Below are 24,143 nucleotides of genomic sequence, written 5' to 3'. Positions count from 1 at the left end.
TCATCAGATTTTTACAGCGGTAAAAAAACAGGACGTTTCGGCGTCAAGCCTTCCTCAACTGTATATAGGAAGTTGACAGTTGAGGAAGGCTTGACGCCGAAACGTCCTGTTTTTTACCGCTGTAAAAATCTGATGAATTTTCTATAATAAAAGATTTCTGGAAGCATGAATATGGTGAGTGCCGAGATTTGAACTTTCATGATGCTATAGGAATTTTTTCCTACTACGAGCACCACCCTCGACACAGACGTGCCGCCCAAAAAGAATTCCTTGGACGTTGTGTGAACGTGACCTAAACATTCAATCATTTTTGATGATGTCTTGTTTTCTTGTTTTTTTTAGGATCTAAATTACATCTACGTATGTGGTTCCTACTCTGACCTGCGCTCACAAAATAACTAGCGATTTCAGAATATAATGATTGAACAAGTGGAGGCCACAAAACAATATCTCTTCAAGAATTCTATGGAATATTGCATCAAAGAAATATACTGAGAAGCTATGGACAAAATGTGTCCAGCAATGATGGTTGTCAGAAGGCATTAAAAAAAAAATCGATTTTATCCTCCTTAACAAAAAAAACGTGATTACAGTGAGCCATGCGATTTCACATAGTCAGTTATAACCTACATTTTGTTAGCAAAGAGCATTATCCAATTGCAATGTAACATTCCCAATTGATTATCTATTTATCTTTTCACTCTCATGTTTACTCTTTCAACTGAACGTATGCATCCTTCATCCATGTAAAAAGTACCATAAGTCATTGTCATGGCGGTTGTTCAATCTAACCCATGAAGAGGTGTTACCTGTGGATTGTGCAGCTGATGCCAAGCAGGGACTCACCACAGCAGATTTTCCTATGGTACATGGGGCTGCAGTTTTCCCAGCACTTTTTGTTTCTGTATGATACCTGGAGGGGAAGTTGCAGAGGAAAAGACGGATTGGTTCCGGAAACACTTGGAGGAGACTTGGAAGACAGAGCCAGGTGGTCAGGAACGGGAGAGGCTGTGTCCCTACTGTTCAGAGTCCTACACTGGTGGACAAGACACATGGAGGAGACACAAAGAAAGGCCTTAAAACCTCCTCTGAGAGAAGATGAAATAATCCTAAAGGAATATCACGAACTGTCCCATGAACTGTAAAAACATCAGGCAGGCGGGGGTGGGTGAGAAAATAACCAACAAATGAACTCGTCCATAGCCGGGTCTCTGTAGCGCCACTCCCAGGTCCTGGTCACATCAGTCGGGGTACTGCAGTTCCTCTAGCTGCAACATCATGATCCTGGCTGATGCCCCTATGCCCACTATTAGCGCTCGTTTTCTCCTCGTTCCCCGCTCGCTGCCGCCGCTATTCGACGCGGCAGCAGCGAGCGGGTGAGTGCGGGAGGGGCGGCAGGGAGCTGCGGGGGGGGGGGGGGGCTGCTCGGAGGATCGCTGATCATCCGGGCAGCCCATAGGATATAGCAGCGTCCGCTGCCGACGCTCTTATTCAACGGAGCAACGGCAGCAGATCGCTGCTATATCAGTCGCTTGTTTTTCAACATGTTGAAAAACAAGCGACTGCAACGATCAGCCGACATGAACGATGTCGGCTGATCGTTGCACTCTATTCCACGGGACGAATAGCGTTCGTAGCGGCCGATATCGGCCGAATCCGAACGATATTGCTCCTCGTAACGACTCGTGGAATAGGGGCTTGAGTGATTGCCCAATCAGCCAATTAGTGACTGGGGCAGGAGACCGTGCCAGTCACTGACTGGTTGAGCAGGCAATAGCTCAGCCAGGCTGTGACGTTGCTGCTGCAGGAGCTGGTATGTGTCGTACCCGGTTTCCTACAGAAGATGGCAGGCAGTAACGATAAATGGGACCCTGGAGCGGCACTGAGGCAAGGGGGGCGGGTGAGTTCAGTTGTTCAGTTTGTTTCTTTTCTCACTCACCCCTGCCTGCTGTTTTTTTTACTGTTCGTGGGACTTCCTCTTTTAAGTTCTTAAAATATGTATGCCAAGTTTTTTATTTCTTGTGTGTGTACTAAGACCGGGTAGGGGTTTCCAGAGTCAACACTTAGGGCCCGTTCACACTGAGCAAAACAGGCGGAATTTTCAAGCGGATCCCACGCCACAGACTGCACTCAGAATCTTGCCTGCCTCATTGTCTCAACGTGATGTCTCGCATGCCTCCGCTCAAGGAATTGACATGTCAATTCTTTGAGCAAAGAGCGGAGGTGTGCAAGACATCACATTGGGACAGTAAGGCAGGCGAGATTCTGAGCGGAGTCTGCAGTGCAGGTTCCATTTGGAATTTCCGCCTGTTTTGCTCAATGTGAATATAGCCTTAGAAGAACTGCGCTTTATCGGGCTCTCAGTAACATTCAAATAGAAGCACTTCACCATAGTGTGGGGATAAATACAAGACACCCTACTGATGGAGGTCGGCACCAAGGGGTGTTACGTTACCATTTGTTGTCCTGGGCAGAACACAGAGGATTACATTAACAGTATAGCTAAAGCCCACTATGCAAATATGCGGCAGCCCTGGTATAGCCAGCATAAAGATGAGTGCAAGCTCCAAAGGTTAAACCACTTCCCAGAAGGAGGTGTTTTCTGCAAAATTGGTACAATAAATATTTGTGTATTTTCAGTTTTTGGATTGCTGCTTGTTTCTTTTTCTGCTGTAATAAGTTAATACGTGCTTGAAGATTTTGTGCTGTGAGGCACCAATCACACAAAATATTGTATATTGAAGGCTGGCTGCCTCCAATTGCTGGTACATCAACATAATTGATCCATTTATGATTATTTTAAACTTTGTTCAAACTTGGCAAGTTAGAAGCTATGGACAACTTAAGAAAGATAAACTTGGTCAAAAATCAAATGGACATCTTCTCTCTTAGTGATAGAGATAGTCACAGGAAAGAGAAGCAAGTTACACACCAGCTCAAAGTGTAGACAGAGAGGAGAGAAACCTTGGAGGACAGCTCACTCAGCCTGTGAATAAAAAGTACAAACAACCTGAATAACCTCGGAATAACTCATACAGTATTTACTTAGATCAAATCTTTATTGAAAATCACATATATTATCCCAAGAATGCTAAAAAACAGAAACACATAAAACACTTAAAAACAAGGTGGAGGGGTATAACAAAATTCTTACTATAATACACTATTTCATTATTGGAGACACATTCAGGTGCATGTAATGGAGGGTATAGCCAATGCCTTTTCACACCAATGCAATGCCCATATTAAAGGGAACCTGTCACCCTGGACGCGGACGCAGAGCCTGCCCAACCCCCGGGTGCAGCCCTGGATGCTTACCCTTTCCAGCAAGTCCCGTTCCTGGGTCCGGTCCCGGGACAGAGATCTCGGCGCCCGAAGCTGAGCGCGTGCTCAGCAGAGATGAGTCTGATGCCCATAGAGAATGAATGGAGCCGTCATTCTCTACGGGCATCAGATTCATCCCAGCTGAGTGCGCACCGGGCTTCAGACAGGAATATCTTCGTCACGGGACTGGGTCCAGGAGTGGAACCTGCTAAAAGGGTAAGTATCCGGAGCTGTACCGGGGGGTCGGGCGGGCTCTGCGCCCGCGTCCCGGGTGACAGGTTCCCTTTAAGTGTCAAGTGCAAAAACTCAGGGCCCACAATGTACACCAAAATGTATATATACTCTTGCAACAAAATATCTGCACCGCTGATACCCACGTGGATATCCTTTACCACCAATACAGGCACATTAAAGTGATGTACACCACCCTATATGACCAGCATGCCCAGTTGCACATAAACAGGAAATCACCCCTCCACCTTACCCTCCAATGTGTTTCGACGTCAAGAAGTGGTGAGGCAGGGGGTAGCAAGGAAGGTATTTATACAGGTAGCCCAGAAGTTGTGGTCAATACAAATACAGATAGGCACCATGGTAAGTGGGCGCTTCCATCCACACAGACCACCCATCCACAGCCCGGACACATCAGCAAATCTGTGCCAGTCCTCGCAAAACAGACCACGGGCAGGTAGCGCACAATGCCTATTGGCCTTCCTAAGTGCAGATAATAGATTGCAGGTATTAGATGGGGCCTATATACACATAGTCATGGGTGGTATTACAGTGTTATGTGTTACAATGTGTTAAAGACATTAAATTATATGTGAGTGCATAAAAACTATGTGAATGCGAAAAGTAAACACTGACTGTTCCGGGCCATCCCTGACTACTAACTGTGTGTAAATGTGTGCAAACCTGGCACTACATTGAATGTTGTAAATGTGTGATGATGGTGAGAATAAACAATCATGAATTGGAAAAAAATTGGTAAAACCCAATGCCATTCTATGTGTAAATGTGTGATATAAAAGGTTTTGGTCAAGATGAAAAATATATAATAAAAAATGGAAAGAAAAAATAATGAAAAATATAAAACATGACCATGAAAATATGATAAATAACTTTCTGTTGGTTGTAGTTGGTCATGTTGTGGTGGTGTTTTATATATAATGCACATACGTATGTAAAGTGAGACACTTTGTGAGTCAGGCTTTTAGTGTCCCGCCCAACATAGCGTAATATATAAGGTTTAACAGTAACCTGCTTCCTTGTTTGACGCTTCCTTATACCAGGTCTATCAGGTTCTATTAATGCTGAATTATACAGATTTACATTAATGATTCATCACGCTTATCCGTATGTATATTAGCAGTGTATTCCAATAAGATCCTGTGCTAGTGGCTACGGCCAGGATGACCAGATCTGGGCAGGGCCACAGAGTTTCTCAATACTGTTTGTGATACTGAGGATGTCATCCTATATTTCTGCTGGTAAATTCCCAGAGAATTCGATGTTTTACTGTCCTCCTTTGCATGCCCTCTCTGCCAGCACATTCCCTTACTGCCAGCCTGGGAGACATACATAGCTGAAACTCTCCTGGAAAGATGTTCTGCAAAGTCAGATGGCCCCACTGGGGATTATTGGTAGCAGGTAAGATTGGGAATGGAACTAAGAAGAACTGAAACAATTCCATGGGTAAATCAGTCTCATCTCAATGTCAGGGTTGATGTTTGTTTATTGTTCTATTTGGGGGAGGGGACACATTGTAATGGGCTTTTGCAACATGCGCATGATCTACGTGCCCATCTACCACTATTTTCCAGTATTGTGTTCATATAGATTCTGTAGCCTTTTTCTTCTATTATTCCTGCTGTACTCTTCTTCCAGGTTCATGAGGATAAGCCTAAAGCACTGGTTTTAATCAAACAAATTAAGGCCATGTTCACACAACTTATGCTGGGTTTACACAGAGCGATAATTCGCCCGATCGTACAATTAACGATTTCTAAGTAACGATTTTTCTTTTATAACGATCAGCGTTTAGATGGAACGATATATCGTACAGAAAATTCGTTTTCCGATCGTTTTGCGATCGCTTAAGCCTATCTCGCACATAGGTAAAATCAGTGAACGACTGTTTACACGGAACGATCGGTGAATTTTTTGCAATCAATGATTTAAGAACATGTTAAAAGATCAAAATGAACGATTTCTTGCTTCTCGTTCGATCGTTCGCCACGTTTACACGTACGATTATCGTTCGAATTCGATCGTTATCGTGCAAATTCGCACGTTAATCGTTCCGTGTAAACCCAGCATTAGGCTATGTTCACACTGCGTACAAATCTGTCCGTAGCTCTTACGCCGCCGTACATGTGCAGCTGAAACTACGGGCGTGGGAAAAATAGACATGCGGCCAGATGCGTACGAACCACGAACATACGCCCGCAGTACAGTTATGCTTCCCTAGCTTATTTCGAAGCGATCTGAAACAGGTCATTTACTTAGAAATCTTCGCCCAGCCCAATAAAACACACAGAACCTTTTGGATCGAAAAATCTAATTCAATTTGGCTAAAATAAGTACTCCGTACGGGACCGCATGGAGATCCACGGCCGTGAGTTGGAACATTTCCGTCCTCAAACAATGGTCTTGTTCATTTTTCCCGGCGACGTACACGATCCGGCCGTAGGCTCATACGTAGTGTGCATTGTGCGGCCGGAAATCGTATACTTTCAAGCGAACGCATCAACCTCAAAACTATGTGCGTATATTTGCAGTTCGCACTACGAGCGGAAATATACGTAGCGTAAACATAGCCCCCGGGTGCGTTTATCTGACAGATTTTGGAAGCCAAAGCCAGGAGTGGATTTGAAAAGAGGAGAAATCTCAGTCTTTCCTTTATGACCTGATCCCTGGTTATAATCTGTTCCTGGCTTTGGCTTTAAAGATCTGTCAGATAAATCTGTCTGTGTAAAGGCACCATTAAGTTTTGTATTAATCACGTCCGTTGTTTCCGATTTGCAACAACGGCCGCGATTAATACAAAACTTAACGTGGTACTGCAGTCAGAGGGAATCCCGGATAGAGGGGGACATTTTTAAAACATCCAGCCAAGGCGTACGTCAGGGATAAGGTGCAGATTCACCCCTTCTCCCTGGAGTATGCCTGCCGTAAGCCCCGCTCGCCCAATGAGTGGGCTGGGGAGGGCCTGACAAGGCAGGGAGGAGGCGTGGCCTCCTCCCGCGCCTTATTTATCACGATTTACGCCTGCTAGCAGGCTTGTCGCATGTCTATTATCCGCACAAAATAGACATGTTAGTTTTCTGTGCAGCCGCATGGAATCTCGGCCGTAGTGTATACACAGTGTATACACTACGTCTGTGGTTCCATAGGCTGCAATGTAATCGGCCGCTGACGTTAAGCAACGGACATTATTGCACACCTGTAACAAAGTTGTTAAATGAAAAATACACTGTGTGAGTAACTTTAACTTTAAAATACCAAGTCAAAGTATTCATGTATATAATTATGCACATCAATGGGTCAGCTTCCTGTTGTGTACAAAGAACCTTTTCATCTGAGTTCATAAATCAATCAATTATTTTTGCTCTTTTTAAGCCATTCTATATGTTCAAGTCGACAAGATCTGCTGCCAAGTATTCATCACATCCCAGCCACCAGTGCCCAAACTGGGCCAAACTGTCACACTGCGCATTAATTATAGTGGGAAGATCCTAATCGTCAACTGGTATAAAGACAACAAGATCATTCTGACATATAACCCAGAGAAGCCTTCCGAACTGACCACTGGGAGCCAGTATGATAACAGAATGAAAGTACTGGCTGATGGATCGCTACAGATTTCAAACGTGACTAGTTCAGACGCTGGAGACTACACTGTACAGGCAACTCTCCCGGACTCATTTGCTCCTGCACCATTTCATCTGACTGTAGATTGTAAGTAGCACAATGAGGAAATGCATGTTGTAATTATGTCAGCGAGGTTTCATAGGATACTACATCATTGAGTTATTTAAAGGGGTACTCCGGTGAAAATCTTTTTCTTTTAAATCAACTGGTTTTAGAAATTTATATAGATTTGTAATTTACTTCTGTTTAAAAATCATACATTTTCCAGTACTTATCAGCTGCTGTATGTCCTGCAGTGGTGTTTTCTTTTCAGTCTGACACAGTGCTCTCTGCTGCCACCTCTGTCCGAAACAGACAATAAATCTTCATTTATTCCAGTGTTGTGGGGCCACGCTGCTTGTGAACTGGTATCTGGCTCCCTGTTCCTCATGCTGGCTGTATATTCAGCTCCTCCAGCTGTCAATCATTTGGGGGGGGGGGGTGGAGGCCTAAAGTTGCACCAGTGTCCGAAGGATCGTGATGCACCGCTCTGTGTCAGTGAAAGAGTGGGACTCCATAGACTTACATTAGAAGCCCGACTCATTACGTGACACAGAACCAGGAGAGGACCACGCTTCGCTCTGTCTTCTCCCGACTCTTTATCACGATCGGTACAGGTGTGAACACTCAGACCAGGAACGATCGAAATTTTTGACATGCCTCTATGACATGTCAAAAGTTTTTCCAAACAACGGTGACACTTTAAAGGGGTTATCCAGCGAAAACGTATTTTTTCAAATCAACTGGTTTCAGAAAGTTATATAGACTTGTGTAATTTACTTCTATTTAAAAATCTTCCCATACTTATCAGCTGCTATATGTCCTGCAGGAAATGCAGTTTTCTTTCCAGTCTGACACAGTGCTCTCTGCTGCCACCTCTGTCCGAGACAGGAACTGTCCAGAGTAGTAACAAATCCCCATAGAAAACCTCAGACTCACTATATCACCATGCATATTTTGATAGACATGCTATCTTAAAGGGGTTATCCAGCGCTACAAAAACATGGCCACTTTCCCCCTACTGTTGTCTCCAGTTTGGGTGGGGTTTTGAAACTCAGTTCTATTGAAGTAAATGGAGCAAACCGCACCTGAACTGGAGACAACAGTAGGGGGAAAAGTGTTCATGTTTTTGTAGCGCTGGATAACCCCTTTAATACATGTTACGTTATTGTTAACTTTACCTTAGCTCTATTTCTCATTCCATTTGTGAAAACTGTTTTATCTGTTGTACTTTCGATGTACTCTTGTTGTACTTTTGTTTGCCAAACTTCACTTTTGTTTGCAAAAATTTATTGACAAAAATTCAATAAAATATATTGAAACAGAAAACCTCTTCTGCTCTGGACAGTTCCTGTCTTGGCCAGAGATGTCAGCAGAGAGCACTGTGTCAGACTGGAAAGAATATACCAGTTCCTGCAGGACATACAGTAGCTGAAAAGTATAAGATTTTTAAATAAAAGTAAATGACATATCTTTATAGCTTTCTGAAAACAGTTGATTTGAAAGAAAAAAGATTTTTGCTGGACAACCCCTTTAAATATTCATTACCAATATTATATATAATATAACAATGTTTAATATAATTGCATATAAGTGGAATAAAGAAATGTTCCCTATATTTGTTTTCAGCTGCAACTGAAAATCCTCCACTGAATGCAACACCAACACTGGCTCCTCCTACCAGACCCCCTCCGGATCTCCCTCCCACTGATGGTCAATCAAGAGGTGAAGTATATATACAGAAATTCAGTCTGGGTCCCTCGATTTGCCGACCTTCTTGGCAAGAGAGCAATACCATGTAATAGGAATAGGCACTATCCAAGTCATAATGAACATTGAAGGCTATGTTCACACAATGATTGTTTTTCTGTCATCCTCTTGGACAGCCGTCATTTTGATGGTAAAAGATGACCGTCTTTTGATAATGACAACCGCAAATAATGATCAGGATAATTATATTGAATCATCATTATTAGGGTATATTCACACGAACGGACTCGCAGGGAGATTCTCGCTGCGAGTCCGGCAGGTCCTGGCAGTTCCCATACACTACATACTTGCTGCGGTCTAAACGACTGCAGCGAGTATGTAATTCTACCGCCCTTAACTCCTTCTGCTCCCGTCCAGCTCCCCCGCTGTAAGCATACATTACCTCTCCTCGCTGCACGGGTCCAGCGTCCTGCTCTCCCGCCCTGCCAATCAGTGGCTGCGGCTGGGCAACACACTGATTGGCCGGGCGGGAGAGCAGGACGCCGGACCCGTGCAGCAAGGAGAGATAATGTATGCTTACAGTGGGGTAGCCGGGCGGGAGCAGAAGGGGTTAAGGGCGGTAGAATTACATACGTATAAAGTGTGTGGGAACTGCCAGGACCTGCCGGACTCGCAGCGAGAATCTCGCTGCGAGTCCGTTCGTGTGAATATACCCTTAGGCTATGTTCACACAATGTCAAAAAAAGAGAAAAATGAAAGCTGTCCAAAAAAAAAGGCTGAAAAAAGACATAGAGGGAGATTTATCAAACATGGTGTAAAGTGAAACTGGCCCAGTTGCCCCTAGCAACCAATCAGATTCCACCTTTCATTCCTCACAGACTCTTTGGAAAATGAAAAGTGGAATCTGATTGGTTGCTAGGGGCAACTGAGCCAGTTTCACTTTACACCATGTTTGATAAATGTCCCCCATAGTTTTTGCACTAACAGGGCTCCTGTCAGGTTGGGGGGTGGGAGCACAGTAGCTGAATTTTATGAGTAAAGCATACAAAATTTAATCATGTAATGTCTAAATATACTGCGCCCCCTGCTGGACACTCCATGTAAATACACCCGATTCGTGACATTCCCCTAAATTGTGGGAAATGGCACTATATGTAAATTTCCCATAATTAGTGTACATTAGAAATTTGTGTATCTTTGCTTATGTAATAACATATTAAAAAATACGTTTGGCCGGAGATGTCATTTAAATATAAAATATAAATGTATGCATCAATAAACATCTCCTTTTGTTGCAGGGGGTAATAATTCTGCTTTAATAGGCATTGTAATTGGATCGGTAGCTGCAGTGATTTTGGTTGTGGTTCTGTTTGTCCTATGGTATAAAAGAAGATGTAACAAATCCAAACAGACTCCAATTTATATGAACGATGAACCACCAGCTATATCATCACCGGGTGAGTACTGAGAACTGGAAGTCCTTATACCCAAGCGGTAAAAATAGTAAAAAGTTTATTTTTTCTTACATTACACTATTGCCTTTACCAGACAGGGACAGATTTAGAGATAAGGGCGAGTCCGACCGTTCAGTATCTGAATACTGGCAGCTGAAGAAGACCTAGGACCATGGATACAACCGCATCCAACTTCCTCAGCTACCGGCATTTAAATACCGAACGATCGGATTCAAGCATGCTCGAGTTGCACTCATGTCTATTTACTTCTGATGTCAATAACATCAATACCGAGCACATCCTCAGGTAGTCAATGCCAACACTGCCCGCACGCAGGACTTATACCCTCACCCTTGGAAGGTATACTTCTGAGACTTGAAAAGATAGGAAGTGCCATGCAAATGATGTTCTCATGTAATACAGTACTTTCTATATTGAGTCCACAAAATAATATTTCCCTATACAGCGCTCTTAAAGGGGTATGCCCAACTGGACAATTATGGCATATGCTGAGGATCTGCCATAAACATTGGATAGATGCTGGTTCCTTCTCTGGGACCCATACCTATCTCCTATTTGGCGCCATGATCTCTAGTTTTTATTAGTAACATATTTTCTATATCAAACATATTGATCACTTTTTATACATTTTTTAATACATAAACTGTAGTTTAAAAAAGTAATCTCTGCCTTTTTTTACCGCTTTTTGTTCACGCCGTTCCCTGTGCCGGAATAGTATTGTTTTATTTTAATAGATCGGGCGATTACGCATGCTACGGTATATTATATGTTAATTAACTTTATTATTTTTGTGTTTTATGTATGAAATGGGAAGGGGGGGTGATTTACACTTTTTATTGGGGGAGGGGCATTTTTTAAAACTTTTATTGATATTTTTTAACACATTTTAAGCCCCCTTAGGGGACTTTAACATTATTACATTAGATTTGTCACACTGATCACTGCTATGCCATAGCATAACAGGGATCAGTGTTATCTGCGATCTTCTGATAGAGCCTGCCTGTGGCCTGTGGCAGACTCTATCAGCAGACCGCAGACCTGACTGCACGGAGGAAGGTAAGAGACCTCCAGCAGTCAGGCCATGTGATCGAGACCCCCGCAGGTCCTGATCGGTAAATGACAGAAGATGCCCCTGTCACTTACACTTAAACGCCAAAACGTTTAAGGGGTTAATGGCAGGCAGCTGCGCAATTGCGCTGTCCCGCCATTGAGGGTGAGGGCCTGGCTGCAGATAGCAGACTGTCCTCACCCGCTCTTAAGTGAGCTCAGCTCCTGAGCTCGCTTCAGAGCGCGGCCCCCTGGCAGGGCATACGTGTATGCCCTGATGCGCTAAGTCCCAGGCGGTGGGGGCATACATGTACGCCCGCCGTTCTTAAGGGGTTAAAACATATTTTTATTGAAAAAATTTTCATATAAAAAAAAGTATGTAAAGACAAACAGTATGTCATTTATGGAGTTACAAATGTGTAGAAACCAATCAGGAGTTCAAAGATGCTCCCGTTACATCAACAAAAATTGTTGAAGCAAATATGAAACAAATATTAAACGAGTTTTAGGACACAAATACAGGTACAGATAATTGCATATATGTTTATCACACAATGCCTGGCAGCTGGTAGAGCCATCCCACTGTAGTCGGTTGATAATGGAATGAGTTATTTTACGCAGTTTATGTAGCTCCTAATGACTTTAACTAGGCCAGGGGGGTTATGGGGCCATAGACCTGCATCTATGAAACATTTATAGCATATCCTGCAGCTGTATCATAAATGCCCACATGGGAATACCCCTTTAAGAGGGCTGTATGGTTGCAGTTTTTAGAGGTACCTATATAGAGGTACTGAGAAATGGGAAAAGGATCGCTGCTGTTAGCGGTCAAACAGGATGCAAACCTCATTGAAAGACAGAAAAGCTATTCCATTGTCTGTGCTATATTGGGGTCTGTAGTGGTTCAGAGGTGGTGAAACAAAGGGAGTAAAAGTCTTTAAGATTACGTTTACAGACTTAGGCTATGTTTACACTACTTGAACACCCGGCTGTTCCGTGACCCCGGCCGGGTCACGGAACGGCGGTCTTAGCCAGGATCATCCCGGACGGTACTTAAGTACCGGCCGGGTGATCTTTCCGGCCGCAGAGCTCTGATGCGGGCGCATCAGCGCGCACCCGCATCAGAGCTTCCCATAGCCCACAGTGAAGCGAGCGGCTGGAGCCGAAGCCGCTCGCTTCACTGTGTGAACTGACAGTTCTTTCTGCGGGCCGAAATTCACTGAAATCCGGCCGCAGAAAACTGCCATGTCAGTTTTATCCGGCGCCGCATGGGATCCCGGCCGGAGCGCATACAATGTGTGTACACTCCGGCCGGGATCCCATTGAACATAAGGCTATGTTAAACACCGCAAAACTACGACCGTAGTTCTGCGGCGAGAACTACGGCCGTAGTTTTACGTAGTGTGAACATAGCCTTAATATAGCCGCATTTTAGCACCGCACCTTAACATAACACTGTTCTCCTGAACTGGACTTAGATCACATAGGAGGAGATTTATCAAACATGGTGTAAAGTGAAACTGGCTCAGTTGCCCCTAGCAACCAATCAGATTCCACTTTGCTTTCCTCACAGACTCTTTCGAAAATTAAAGGTGGAATCTGACTGGTTGCTAGGGACAACTGAGCCAGTTTTCCTGAATTTTCCTGATATATATACACTCACCGGCCACTTTATTAGGTACACCATGCTAGTAACGGGTTGAACCCCCTTTTGCCTTCAGAACTGCCTCAATTCTTGGTGGCATAGATACAACAAGGTGCTGGAAGCTTCCTCAGAGATTTTGGTCCATATTGACATGATGGCATCACACAGTTGCCGCAGATTTGTCGGCTGCACATCCATGATGCGAATCTCCCGTTCCACCACATCCCAAAGATGCTCTATTGGATTGAGATCTGGTGACTGTGGAGGCCATTGGAGTACAGTGAACTCATTGTCATGTTCAAGAAACCAGTCTGAGATGATTCTAGCTTTATGACATGGCGCATTATCCTGCTGAAAGTAGCCATCAGATGTTGGGTACATTGTGGTCATAAAGGGATGGACATGGTCAGCAACAATACTCAGGTAGGCTGTGGCGTTGCAATGATGCTCAATTGGTACCAAGGGGCCCAAAGAGTGCCAAGAAAATATTCCCCACACCATGACACCACCACCACCAGCCTGAACCGTTGATACAAGGCAGGATGGATCCATGCTTTCATGTTGTTGACGCCAAATTCTGACCCTACCATCCGAATGTCACAGCAGAAATCGAGACTCATCAGACCAGGCAACGTTTTTCCAATCTTCTACTGTCCAATTTCGATGAGCTTGTGCAAATTGTAGCCTCAGTTTTCTGTTCTTAGCTGAAAGGAGTGGCACCCGGTGTGGTCTTCTGCTGCTGTAGCCCATCTGCCTCAAAGTTGGACGTACTGTGCGTTCAGAGATGCTCTTCTGCCTACCTTGGTTGTAACGGTTGGCTATTTGAGTCACTGTTGCCTTTCTATCAGCTGGAACCAGTCTGCCCATTCTCCTCTGGCATCAACAAGGCATTTCCGCCCACAGAACTGCCGCTCACTGGATGTTTTTTCTTTTTCAGACCATTCTCTGTAAACCCTAGAGATGGTTGTGCGTGAAAATCCCAGTAGATCAGCAGTTTCTGAAATACTCAGACCAGCCCTTCTGGCACCAACAACCATGCCACGTTCAAAGGCCTCAAATCACCTTTCTTCCCCATACTGATGCTCGGTTTGAACTGCAGGAGATTGTCTTGACCATGTCTACATGCCTAAATGCACTGAGTTGCCGCCATGTGATTGGCTGATTAGAAATTAAGTGCTAACGTGCAGTTGGACAGGTGTACCTAATAAAGTGGCCGGTGAGTGTATATATATATATATATATATATATATATATATATATATATATATAAATGACCTAATTATATCCTGATATGTACTATATGCATCCATTTTAAGGCCACGTCCACACGTGGAATGAGAGCGGCCGGTGTTTGACTGGCTGCTCTCTGTGGTGTTCACAGTGAAGTAAACAACAACATGGGTGAACAACACTTTCAGGCGTATTTGGCTGTACCCGCACACCAATTAACTGTAGCACACAATGGATAATACAGCCGGGGGCTGTACTATCCTTTGTGTGCAAAAAAGATTTTGTGCGGCTGCAATTCAGTGAATTGCGGGGGCACAAAATAGACATATCACTTTGTCTGAGTGTATACAGTGCAGCCGGTGTTCCTAAGAAATAAATGCAGCTGGCCGCTGTCAATAAACAACGCCCGTTGCTGCAATCTATAACAACGGCCATTGTTTATTGATTTTTTTTTTTTTATGTCATGTGAACAAGGCCTCAAGCCCCATGAGAGTAAAGCAGATAATATTTGGGTATAGCATTTTAAGTTTCTTTAAGGTTGAACTAATTTTTTTCTTTTATAGGTGAAGACATTTCTCCAAAATGGAAAAATAATAATCTCAACAGACGACTACCTTCAATCCCACCCTCCATCACAGTTTATCAGGTCAGCTGAAAACTATTTTAAAGCCCACTATCAGGGACTGCTAGATATTTCTCCTCCCTGATAGTAAAGACACTTCTCTCACATTTCTCATCTACATATAATGAAGCCTGAAAAATACATTTTTTATACAGAAACTCCATACTTTCAGTTTCCTGAAAATAGACTCCTAGCACATTGCACAGCGGAATCTTTTTTTGCACAAAATATTCCAAACCGTTAAATTAGTGGGAAGATTGATTAAATTAGAGTCTGGTGTATGTCTGCTAAACATGCAGATTTTTTTGTGCAAAAAAAATCTGTTCTTTTTTGCCGACATATGCCCTGCTCACCTAAAAGGTGGGCATGGGGCACAGCAAGTCATAGAGTTTCAGGGTGCCCTTCAGTGGGCCATATGTGGTGTCCCACCACGGGTGTTGCTAGTTTGTACACCACTCACAAAAGCCTGTACTCTAAGTAAAGTGGTAATGAAGTTATGGCTAAGGGGCCTATTCCACGGATCGATAATCGCTCTGTGGAATAGAGAGAATGATCAGCTGATGATCGTGTCATTGGCTGATCGTTCATTTAGGTCGTCACCCGCGCATCACTACGTGGAATAGTGGTGCGTGGCGGGCGACGGACAATTTAAAAACATCATACTTTACCTATCCAGGCTGCAGGTCTTCTTCTGCGTTCCTTCTCCCGGTCCCACGCGCAGAAGCAGCAGCAGCTTCGGAGCGGCCTATCTGAGCTGACAGACCACTCAGCCAATCACTGGCCGGAACTGCCACGGCCAGTGATTGGCTGAGCGGTCTATCACTTCAGACAGGCCTCTCTGAAGCTGCTGCGTGCGGGACCGGGGGAAGGAGTGCAGAAGAAGACCTCCAGCCTCGATAGGTAAAGTATGAAACAAGGGCTGCAAGGACATCGGTAATGATGTCCCTGCAGCCCTCGCTAAACAGTTATCGGGCCGTGGAATAGGCCCAGTGGAATAGGACCCTAAGTTTTGCCACTAGATGTTGCTACTATTTATCTATTGTACTTGTATATTGCACAGCTGTAGTAAGGGGTTACTGTTTATTTGTGATCTGTGCACAAATGAGAGCTCTTCCTTTCTCTATCCTTTTCTTCTCTTTGCACTTTCTTCACCACTTACAGGAGTTATTACATACCCTGTAGGAAGTTGTCACATGGGAAGAGGAAGTACACACCCACACTTAGTGAGTCTTATCCAAGTCTTGGCAGAGAGAGGGCACAAGACAGGATAGTCCCTGCTGTAGTAAAGCTGGGCCTTGGCTTATGCCAGGTTCCCAAGTCCAGTGTAGTATAGTCTGGAGTGTGGTAGTGGACGGACAAACATGGGAGACACAGAGACCTTGTTCTTAAAAGCAACCCTTCTTCTAACTATGCAGTGCAGGTTAGGCACCTGTCACTGACTGATCGGGACACCCACAGCCATGCTGCAGGGGTCCCGATCACTTGTACCGATGGGGGGAGGTAAGACACTTAGCTCTGTCCTGTTGGATCGGCGATCTGTAGATAGAGTCTGATCTCAGGCAGACTCTATGTACAGATCGCCGATTGCACTGATCTATGCTATGCTGTGGCTGTGTTTAATTAAAAATACACTTATAAACCCGCCACAATAACAGTATAAAATACCTCCTTGCCCATTATAAAAATAAAACAATGTAATAAATAAATAAACATACATAATGTAGCAAAAAACAGGAAAAAATCAGCTCACCCAAAAATCCTTGGCCTGTATGTAGCAACCCTCGGTGAAGCACGGATAAAGATGGGCCGAATCCCATCCAGGAACAATAAACCAAATGTGCAAATAGCAAAGGTAAATCCAGCTCCAGCCAGTGCGATAAAATCCAAATTTATTCAAAATAGAAAAAATACATAATTTTTAAAAATACATGGACGTCCATACAGAGAAAAACCGACGCGTTTCAGAGCCTAAGCTCCTTAGTCATGGCTAACTTTCACAGACTAAATGCCAGTATTTATATCCATTAGTAATTGTAGCACCTGGGGTTTGGTACCGCCCCAAAGGGGGTTGTAACCAAAACCTCATTACAAATGCAGTCTACATATGGCATGTAAAGACATTTACAGCACATATTTACTCCATGCCATCTGTAGACTGCATTTGTAATGAGGTTTTGGTTACTACCCCCTTTGGGGCGGTACCGAACCCCAGGTGTTTGCGTGGGTTTCCTCCTGGTACTCCTGTTTCCTCCCACACCCAAAAAACATACAAATAGGTGAAGCGCTGCGGAATCTGTGTGCACTATACAAATAAAAACATTATTATTATCAACACAATGCTTTATTTTACAGAATGAGAACTGTAATGGTTTCGAGGAGGATAAAGAACACCCCTACACAGTAAGTACCAATAATGTTACAGTATGAAACAAAACGATATATTTTTCATCTATGGAGCTGTGTCTGGGGGGCTCTGTGGGTTTTATCTATTTTGGCTAGAATGTAAGAATATTTAGAATATTTTTTATTTAGCAGAATCATTGAAGCATACCTATCAAAAGAATGTTAAAAGCTTACACGGTTGTGTTACATTAAAGGGGCACTCCAGTAAAAAAAATAAAATATATATATATATATATATTCTTTTTCAAATCAACTGGTTTCAGAAAGATATATGGATTTGTAATTTACTTCTATTTAAAAAATCTCAAGTCTTCCCATACTTATCAGCTGCTGTATGTCCTGCAGGAAGTGTTTTCTTTTAAGTCTGACACAGTGCTCTCTGCTGCCATCTCTGTCCGAGACAGGAATTGTACAGAGCAGTAGCAAATCCTCATACAAAACCTTTCCTGCTCTGGACAGATCCTGGCTCGGAAAGAGGTGGCAGCAGAGAGCATTGTGTCAGACTAAAAAGAAAACACCACTTACTGCAGGACAAACAACAGCTGGGAAGACAAGATTTTTAAATAGAAGTATATTACAAATCTATGTAACTTTCTGAAACCAGTTGATTTGAAAGAAAAAGATTTTTGCTGGACAACCCCTTTAACCCTTCATAGTGTTGATAAGGTGATTTTAGGTTTGTTATTGAGCTCCTGAGAGTCCTATTTGAGCACTGATCTTTGAGAAGCTAAACAGAGGGGGAGATTATACTGCAGCACTGTGAACATACAGCCATAGGTACACTGGTATTTACACAAGGGACAGTGTCCTGAGCTTTGTAAATTATGAGAAGGAAGCCTTGATTTACCTTTTGATTAACAGTGTGGCTCATCTTTAGCAGACAGTCTCACATTGCTAGCATGGAAGGTACTATTTGCCAAGACTTTAGTGGATATGGAGTCATTTTTGATAAACAGATCGTGCATGGCAGCCGCTGAGGCATTCAGACTGCCATAAAAACTGATCAAAACCCCGTTATTGTACCTGATAAAAAAAAAAAAAACTGCTGCAATTGCTATTGATTTTAGCTTCTATAGAGTAAATGGTCGCTGTTAATTCAAACAACTTTTGCTGTCTGTACCTAATATTCCCACTATAGTAGTGTACTGTGTAAATCATCAGCCCAGAACAATGGCAGTCTGTTTGATACACTTTGAGCTGCGTTCACACTACGTATATTTCAGTCAGTATTGCAACCAAAACCAGGAGTGGATTAAAAACACAGAAAGGCTCTGTTCACACAATGGTGAAATTGAGTGGATGGCCGCCATATAACAGTAAATAACTGCCATTATTTCAATATAACAGCCGTTGTTCTAAAATAACACAAATATTTGCCATTAAATGGCGGCCATCCACTCAATTTCAACATTGTGTGAACAGATCCTTTCTGTGTTTTTAATCCACTCCTGGTTTTGGTTGCAATATAAGGACCACAATACTGACTGAAATATACGTAGTGTGAACCCAGCCTTACTATGTCAGGGGACCGAGAAAGAATGGCTACAGGGAAACATTAATTACAAATACAGATTAAGGCCATGTTCACACATCGTGAAACACCCGCCCTTCTGTGACCTGGCCGGGTCACAGAACAGCCGGTGTTACTGAAGATCATCCAGGCCGGTACTGCAGTAGCAACCGAATGATCTTCATTTGTGCTGAATTGGGATGCGGGCGCACCCGCATCCCAATTGACCATTGGACACAATGGAGAGTGCGACCAAGGGCTGCACACTCCATTGTGTGACCTGTCAGGGAAGTGCGGCCGCTTGGGATCTGGGCTAGAGTGACTACTATGTGTATACACTCCATCCGGGATTCCCTTAGAATGCAGTGCACGCAAGTTGTGTATTAATCACGGCCGTTGTTGCACATCGGCAACAACGGCTGTGATTAACACACAACTTGCGTTGTGTGAACATGGCCTATTAGTGAAAGTCACCGGACAAAAAGCCAATGGCTTTCTCGTTCACTACCTTGATGGCTTTCGATGTGTGACCTGAATCCCTGGGTGGGCCCACCTTTCTGCCAGGCCCAGTATAGGCCTCACCATCTTCAACTGCATTTGTTATGCCTCTGGCCTTGTGACTTCACACTATGACAGGACATGGAGTGACCCCAAGTGTGCAATATGGGCTTACAGGGACTCCGTTTGCCTTTCTGCAGTGCCTGTGTGCATAGACCTCTATTTAAAAGGGGATTTCCTCTCAAAATATATTGATTGGATTGGTGCGGTAGGGTGCCAATACCCAGCACCTCCACTGATCATCTGCCAGAACCGTGGCTCCAGCATACACAGAGACACAGAGCCACTGACATGAATGAGAGCTCAGCAGCAGTACCCAGCACAATTACTAGATATAGAATGGAGTCGTCTGCTTTCAGCTGTTTCTTTATGTATACTATAGCTGTGGCTCTTCCATATCGGTCCATTGATCACCTATCCTGAGGAGTAAAAAAAAAGCCCTTAAACACGAGTAAAATACAAGATCTGGCCAGTACAGTAAAATAATTGTTTATTATTCCATCTTGAAAGATTTTTTTTGCAGTAACATTCAGATAAAATCTTCAATAATTTTTGTTCTTATTTTCTTGCTTTTTTTTTCCCCAGGATCTAAATTACATCTACGTAGGTAGTTCGTACTTTGACCTGCAGTCACAAAAAAACTAGCGATTACATAATATAATCATTGTTAAATCTGGACAAGTGGGAGCCCATAAAACAATGTCTCTTCTCGAATACTTTGGAATATTTGCTTATGAATATTATATCAAAGAAAGATACAGAGAAGCTGTGAACAAAACGTCTTCCGTAATGGTGGTTGTCAGAAGGAATACAAGAGATCCATTTTATAAAAAAGCGTGATTACAGTGAGCCATGAGATTTCCCATACTGAATACAATAGTCAGTTAGAGCTATTTCATGTACCCCATGAAGGGGTATTATGTGCTGTGGATTGTGCAGCTGACGCCAAGCAGGGATTCCTAGAGATTTTCTTGGAGTGCATTGAAATGCAGCTCCTAGCTCTTCTTGCTTCTGTACGCTACCTGGTGGGGAAGTAGCAGAGGAAAAGACTGTTTGGTTCCGGAAACACCTGGAGGAGAGAGACAAGTGACCTGGAATGGAAGAGGCTGCAGAGTTCAGAGAGTTTTACACAGTGTCGGACTGGCCCACCAGAGGACCGGAGAATCCTCCGGTGGGCCCCCAGCTTTCGAACCTGCACTAACACTGACTGACATGTCGTTTATCACTGGTTCTTCATTGGTGGGCCCCCATGGTCATTTCCTCTGGTGGGCCCCAGAGACCCCAGTCTGACACTGGTGGATGAGACACAAAGAAAGGCCTGAAAGGAGATGAAATAATCCTAAAGGAGTATCACTTCTACAGACCAGTTAACATTCTTAAAATATGTATGCCAAGTTCTTTATTTCTTATATATTGTGTGTGTACTCAGGGCCGTATCAACAGCTGCTGCTGCCTTAGGCACTAAACCTGAAGACGCCCCATTTGGGAGAGCGTGGGGGAGAGAGGTTTCGGCCACATTCATTTCTCTACATTTAGAAACATTGTCTAAATCATGTTTTTCATGGTTTTTAACTGCTTAAAGCATAAACAAATTTCCAGATTGAACCAATGATTAGAGCCGTCTGCATATTGTCTGACAGAATTCTCACCACAGGATTGATACATTGGTAGGTAATAGCTCCAGGCGTCACATTTATCACTGCCACACCAACCCTGACCAATACTGCCATACTGTGACTGTATAACACCGCCATACTGTGAATGGATAACACCGCCACACCAGACCTGACCAATACCACCAAACTGTGACTGGATAACACCCCCAGACCAGATCTGACCAACACCACCATACTGTGACTGGATAACACCCCCAGACCAGACCTGTCCAGTACTGCCATACTGTGAATGGATAACACTGCCAAACCAAACCAGAATAATACCGCCATACTGTGACTGGATAACACCGCCACACCAGACCTGACCAATACTGCCATACTGTGACTGGATAACACTGCCAAACCAAACCAGAATAATACCGCCATACTGTGAATGGATAACACCACCACACCAGACCTGAACAATACCGCCATACTGTGACTGGATAACACTGCCAAACCAAACCAGAATAATACCGCCATACTGTGACTGGATAACACCCCCTGAACCAGATCTGACCAACACTGCCATACTGTGAATGTATAACACCGCCATACTGTGACTGGATAATACCGCCACACCAAACCTGAATAATACCGCCATACAGTGAATGGATAACACCGCCATACCAAACCTGAATAATACCGCCATACTGTGACTGGATAACCCCACTATACCTGACCTGAACAATGCCACCATTCCCCCCTCCCTTCTCGAAAATACACAAGATTTACTGGCAAGTCTGAACAGGAGGTAGGAGACTAAAAAATTAAAAACAAACAAAAAGTTGTTTCCTTCCCCCTGTCCCTGGTGCTGTCCCCCTGCAAGGTGCTACCCTAGACACCGGACCAAGGTGCCTAGTGGTAAATACGGCCCTGTGTGTACTAATCCCTGGCAGGGGTTCCCGAGTCGACACCTAGAAGAGCTGCGTTCCTATAGAGCTCTCAGTAACATTCAGATGCACTGCACCATAGTGAGATGAGAACTACAAGACACCCCGCTGATGGAGGTTGGCACAAAGGGGTGATACATTACCATTCTTTGTCCTAGGCAGAGCACAGAGGATTACAATAACAGTATAGCTAAAGCCCACTATGCAAATATGGCAGCACTGGTATAGCCAGCATAAAGATGAGTGCAAAAAGAAGGAAAAATGAAATGTTTAGGAAAAACAATAAAGTGAAAAAACCTTGCCCTTTATTATTCCAACAAAAAACACACATAGTAAGTATCGGCACTTTCATATTTACTTGTTCTAAAATAAATTTGTAATGTTAAATAGGCCACAAGGTGAATGCGCTACAAAAAAGTAGAACAAGAGAACAACGCCAGAATTGAACATTTTAGGCGCTCCAAAAAAAAAACTAAAATAAAGTACCAACAAAAAATACAGTATGTTTCGGGAAAAAAACATGTCCTCACATAATTAAAAAATAAAGGTTATAGCTGTCAGGATATGGCAACAAGATGATTTTATTGTGAAAAGGTAGTAGAACATAAATAAACAATATAAAGTAGTATATAAATATATAAATTCAGAGGGGAAAATAAAATTAACATGCAAAATGGGCCTCCTTCTTGTCTAAGCTCTGCTGTATTCCCAAATAGCAGATTATGGGGAAAAAAAGTAAATGTAAAAACCTTCCCGCAACACCTATGGGGTTCAAGTGCTCATGACACCCCTATATAAATTCTGTGAGGGGTTAATTTCCAAAATGGGGTCACTTGTGGGATTTTGCCACTGTACTGGTCTTACAAGGGATCACTTCAAATGTGTATGGTACCCAAAACTGGTTCCACTAGCTTTGTTTAATATGCAAAATGGCTCTCCTTCCTTTTTGTTGCTGCCCTATCCCCCCCAAAAAAACCAACTCAGAATCATTTGGATAAATGAAGGCATCACATTAAAAGGGATCATTATAGGTAAGCTATGTCTATAACCATTTTCATACAAGATTGTTAAACCCTGGTTTTCTTTTTTATGGAAAAAGTATAAATAATAAAGAATTTTTTTTTTTTTTTTTTAAAGTCTTATAGTAAGATTATCTTTGGCAACCAATCAGAGCTCGGCTCTCATTTTAATAAAGCTCATATTCCAATTTCTTCAATATTCCTGCTTCGTGATAATACTCTTGGTCGGTCGGTCTGAAATTGCTCTTATGCTGCGTTTACACGAAGCGATAATTCGCCTAATTGATCGTTTAACATTTTTGAAGCAACGATTTGTTTTTTATAACGATCAGCGTTTTCACGAATAAATCGTTAGAAAAATCATTAGAAAATTCGTAAGAAAATCATTATTGCGATTGTTTTTAATTTCGCTTAAGCCCATCTTTCGATTTTTAACGATTAACGACTTAGGGTCCATTTACACAGAAAGATTATCTGATTTTAAGCCAAAGCCAGGAATGAATTTGAAAAGAGGAGAAATCTCAGGATTTCCTTTATGACCTGATCTCTCTTTATAGTCTGTTCCTGGCTTTGGCGTCAAATTTCTGTCAGATAATCTTTCTGTGTAAATGGACCCTAACCATAAATGATCGCAAACGAGATTGTTTATCGTTAACCTAAAATCGTTCACCATATTTATTGCGATCGTTACTATGATCGTTTAGGGTCCATTTACACAGGAAGATTATCTGCCAAAGATTTGAAGCCAAAGCCAGGAACAGACTATAAACAGAGAACAGGTAATAAAGGAAAGCCTGAGATGTCTCCTCTTTTCAAATCCATTCCTGGCTTTGGCTTCAAACTTTTGGCAGATAATCTGTCAGATAATCTTTCTGTGTAAATGGACCGTTATGCTACGTTTACACGAGGCGATTATTGGCTCGATCGTACGATTAACGATTTTGAAGTAACGTTTTTTTTTTATAACGATCAGCGTTTAGATGGAACGATATATCGTACAGAAAATTAGTTTTGCGATCGTTTTGCGATCGCTTAAGCCTATCTCACACATAGGTAAAATCAGTGAACGGCTGTTTACACGGAACGATCAGCGAATTTTTTAAGAACGACAATTTAAGAACATGTTAAAAGATCAAAATG

The 24,143-nt window shown here is 43.0% G+C and overlaps 2 protein-coding genes across 2 annotated transcripts in view; both read left to right on the top strand.

Moving 5' to 3' along the window:
- Positions 1-1,309, top strand: part of LOC138797813 (uncharacterized) — a 47,724-nt gene extending 46,415 nt beyond the window's left edge. Inside the window, exon 14 of the mRNA XM_069978489.1 lies at positions 343-1,309. Coding sequence (XP_069834590.1) covers positions 343-402 — 60 coding nt within the window. The 3' untranslated portion in view covers positions 403-1,309. The remainder of the gene's footprint in view (positions 1-342) is intronic.
- Positions 1,310-4,791: 3,482 nt separating this feature from the next.
- On the top strand, positions 4,792-23,252 carry LOC138797812 (uncharacterized). Its single transcript, XM_069978488.1, has 7 exons — positions 4,792-4,974; positions 6,946-7,284; positions 8,866-8,961; positions 10,245-10,403; positions 14,907-14,989; positions 17,318-17,365; positions 20,022-23,252. The coding sequence occupies exons 1-7, from the start codon at positions 4,929-4,931 to the stop codon at positions 20,079-20,081; spliced, it is 831 nt and encodes a 276-aa protein (XP_069834589.1). The 5' UTR covers positions 4,792-4,928; the 3' UTR covers positions 20,082-23,252.
- Positions 23,253-24,143: the final 891 nt, after the last annotated feature.

The sequence above is a fragment of the Dendropsophus ebraccatus genome, chromosome 7 (assembly GCF_027789765.1).
Source record: "Dendropsophus ebraccatus isolate aDenEbr1 chromosome 7, aDenEbr1.pat, whole genome shotgun sequence".
Lineage (NCBI taxonomy): Eukaryota > Metazoa > Chordata > Amphibia > Anura > Hylidae > Dendropsophus > Dendropsophus ebraccatus.
The sequence above is the reverse complement of the archived record's forward strand: the minus strand, read 5'-3'. Positions and strand labels throughout refer to the sequence as shown.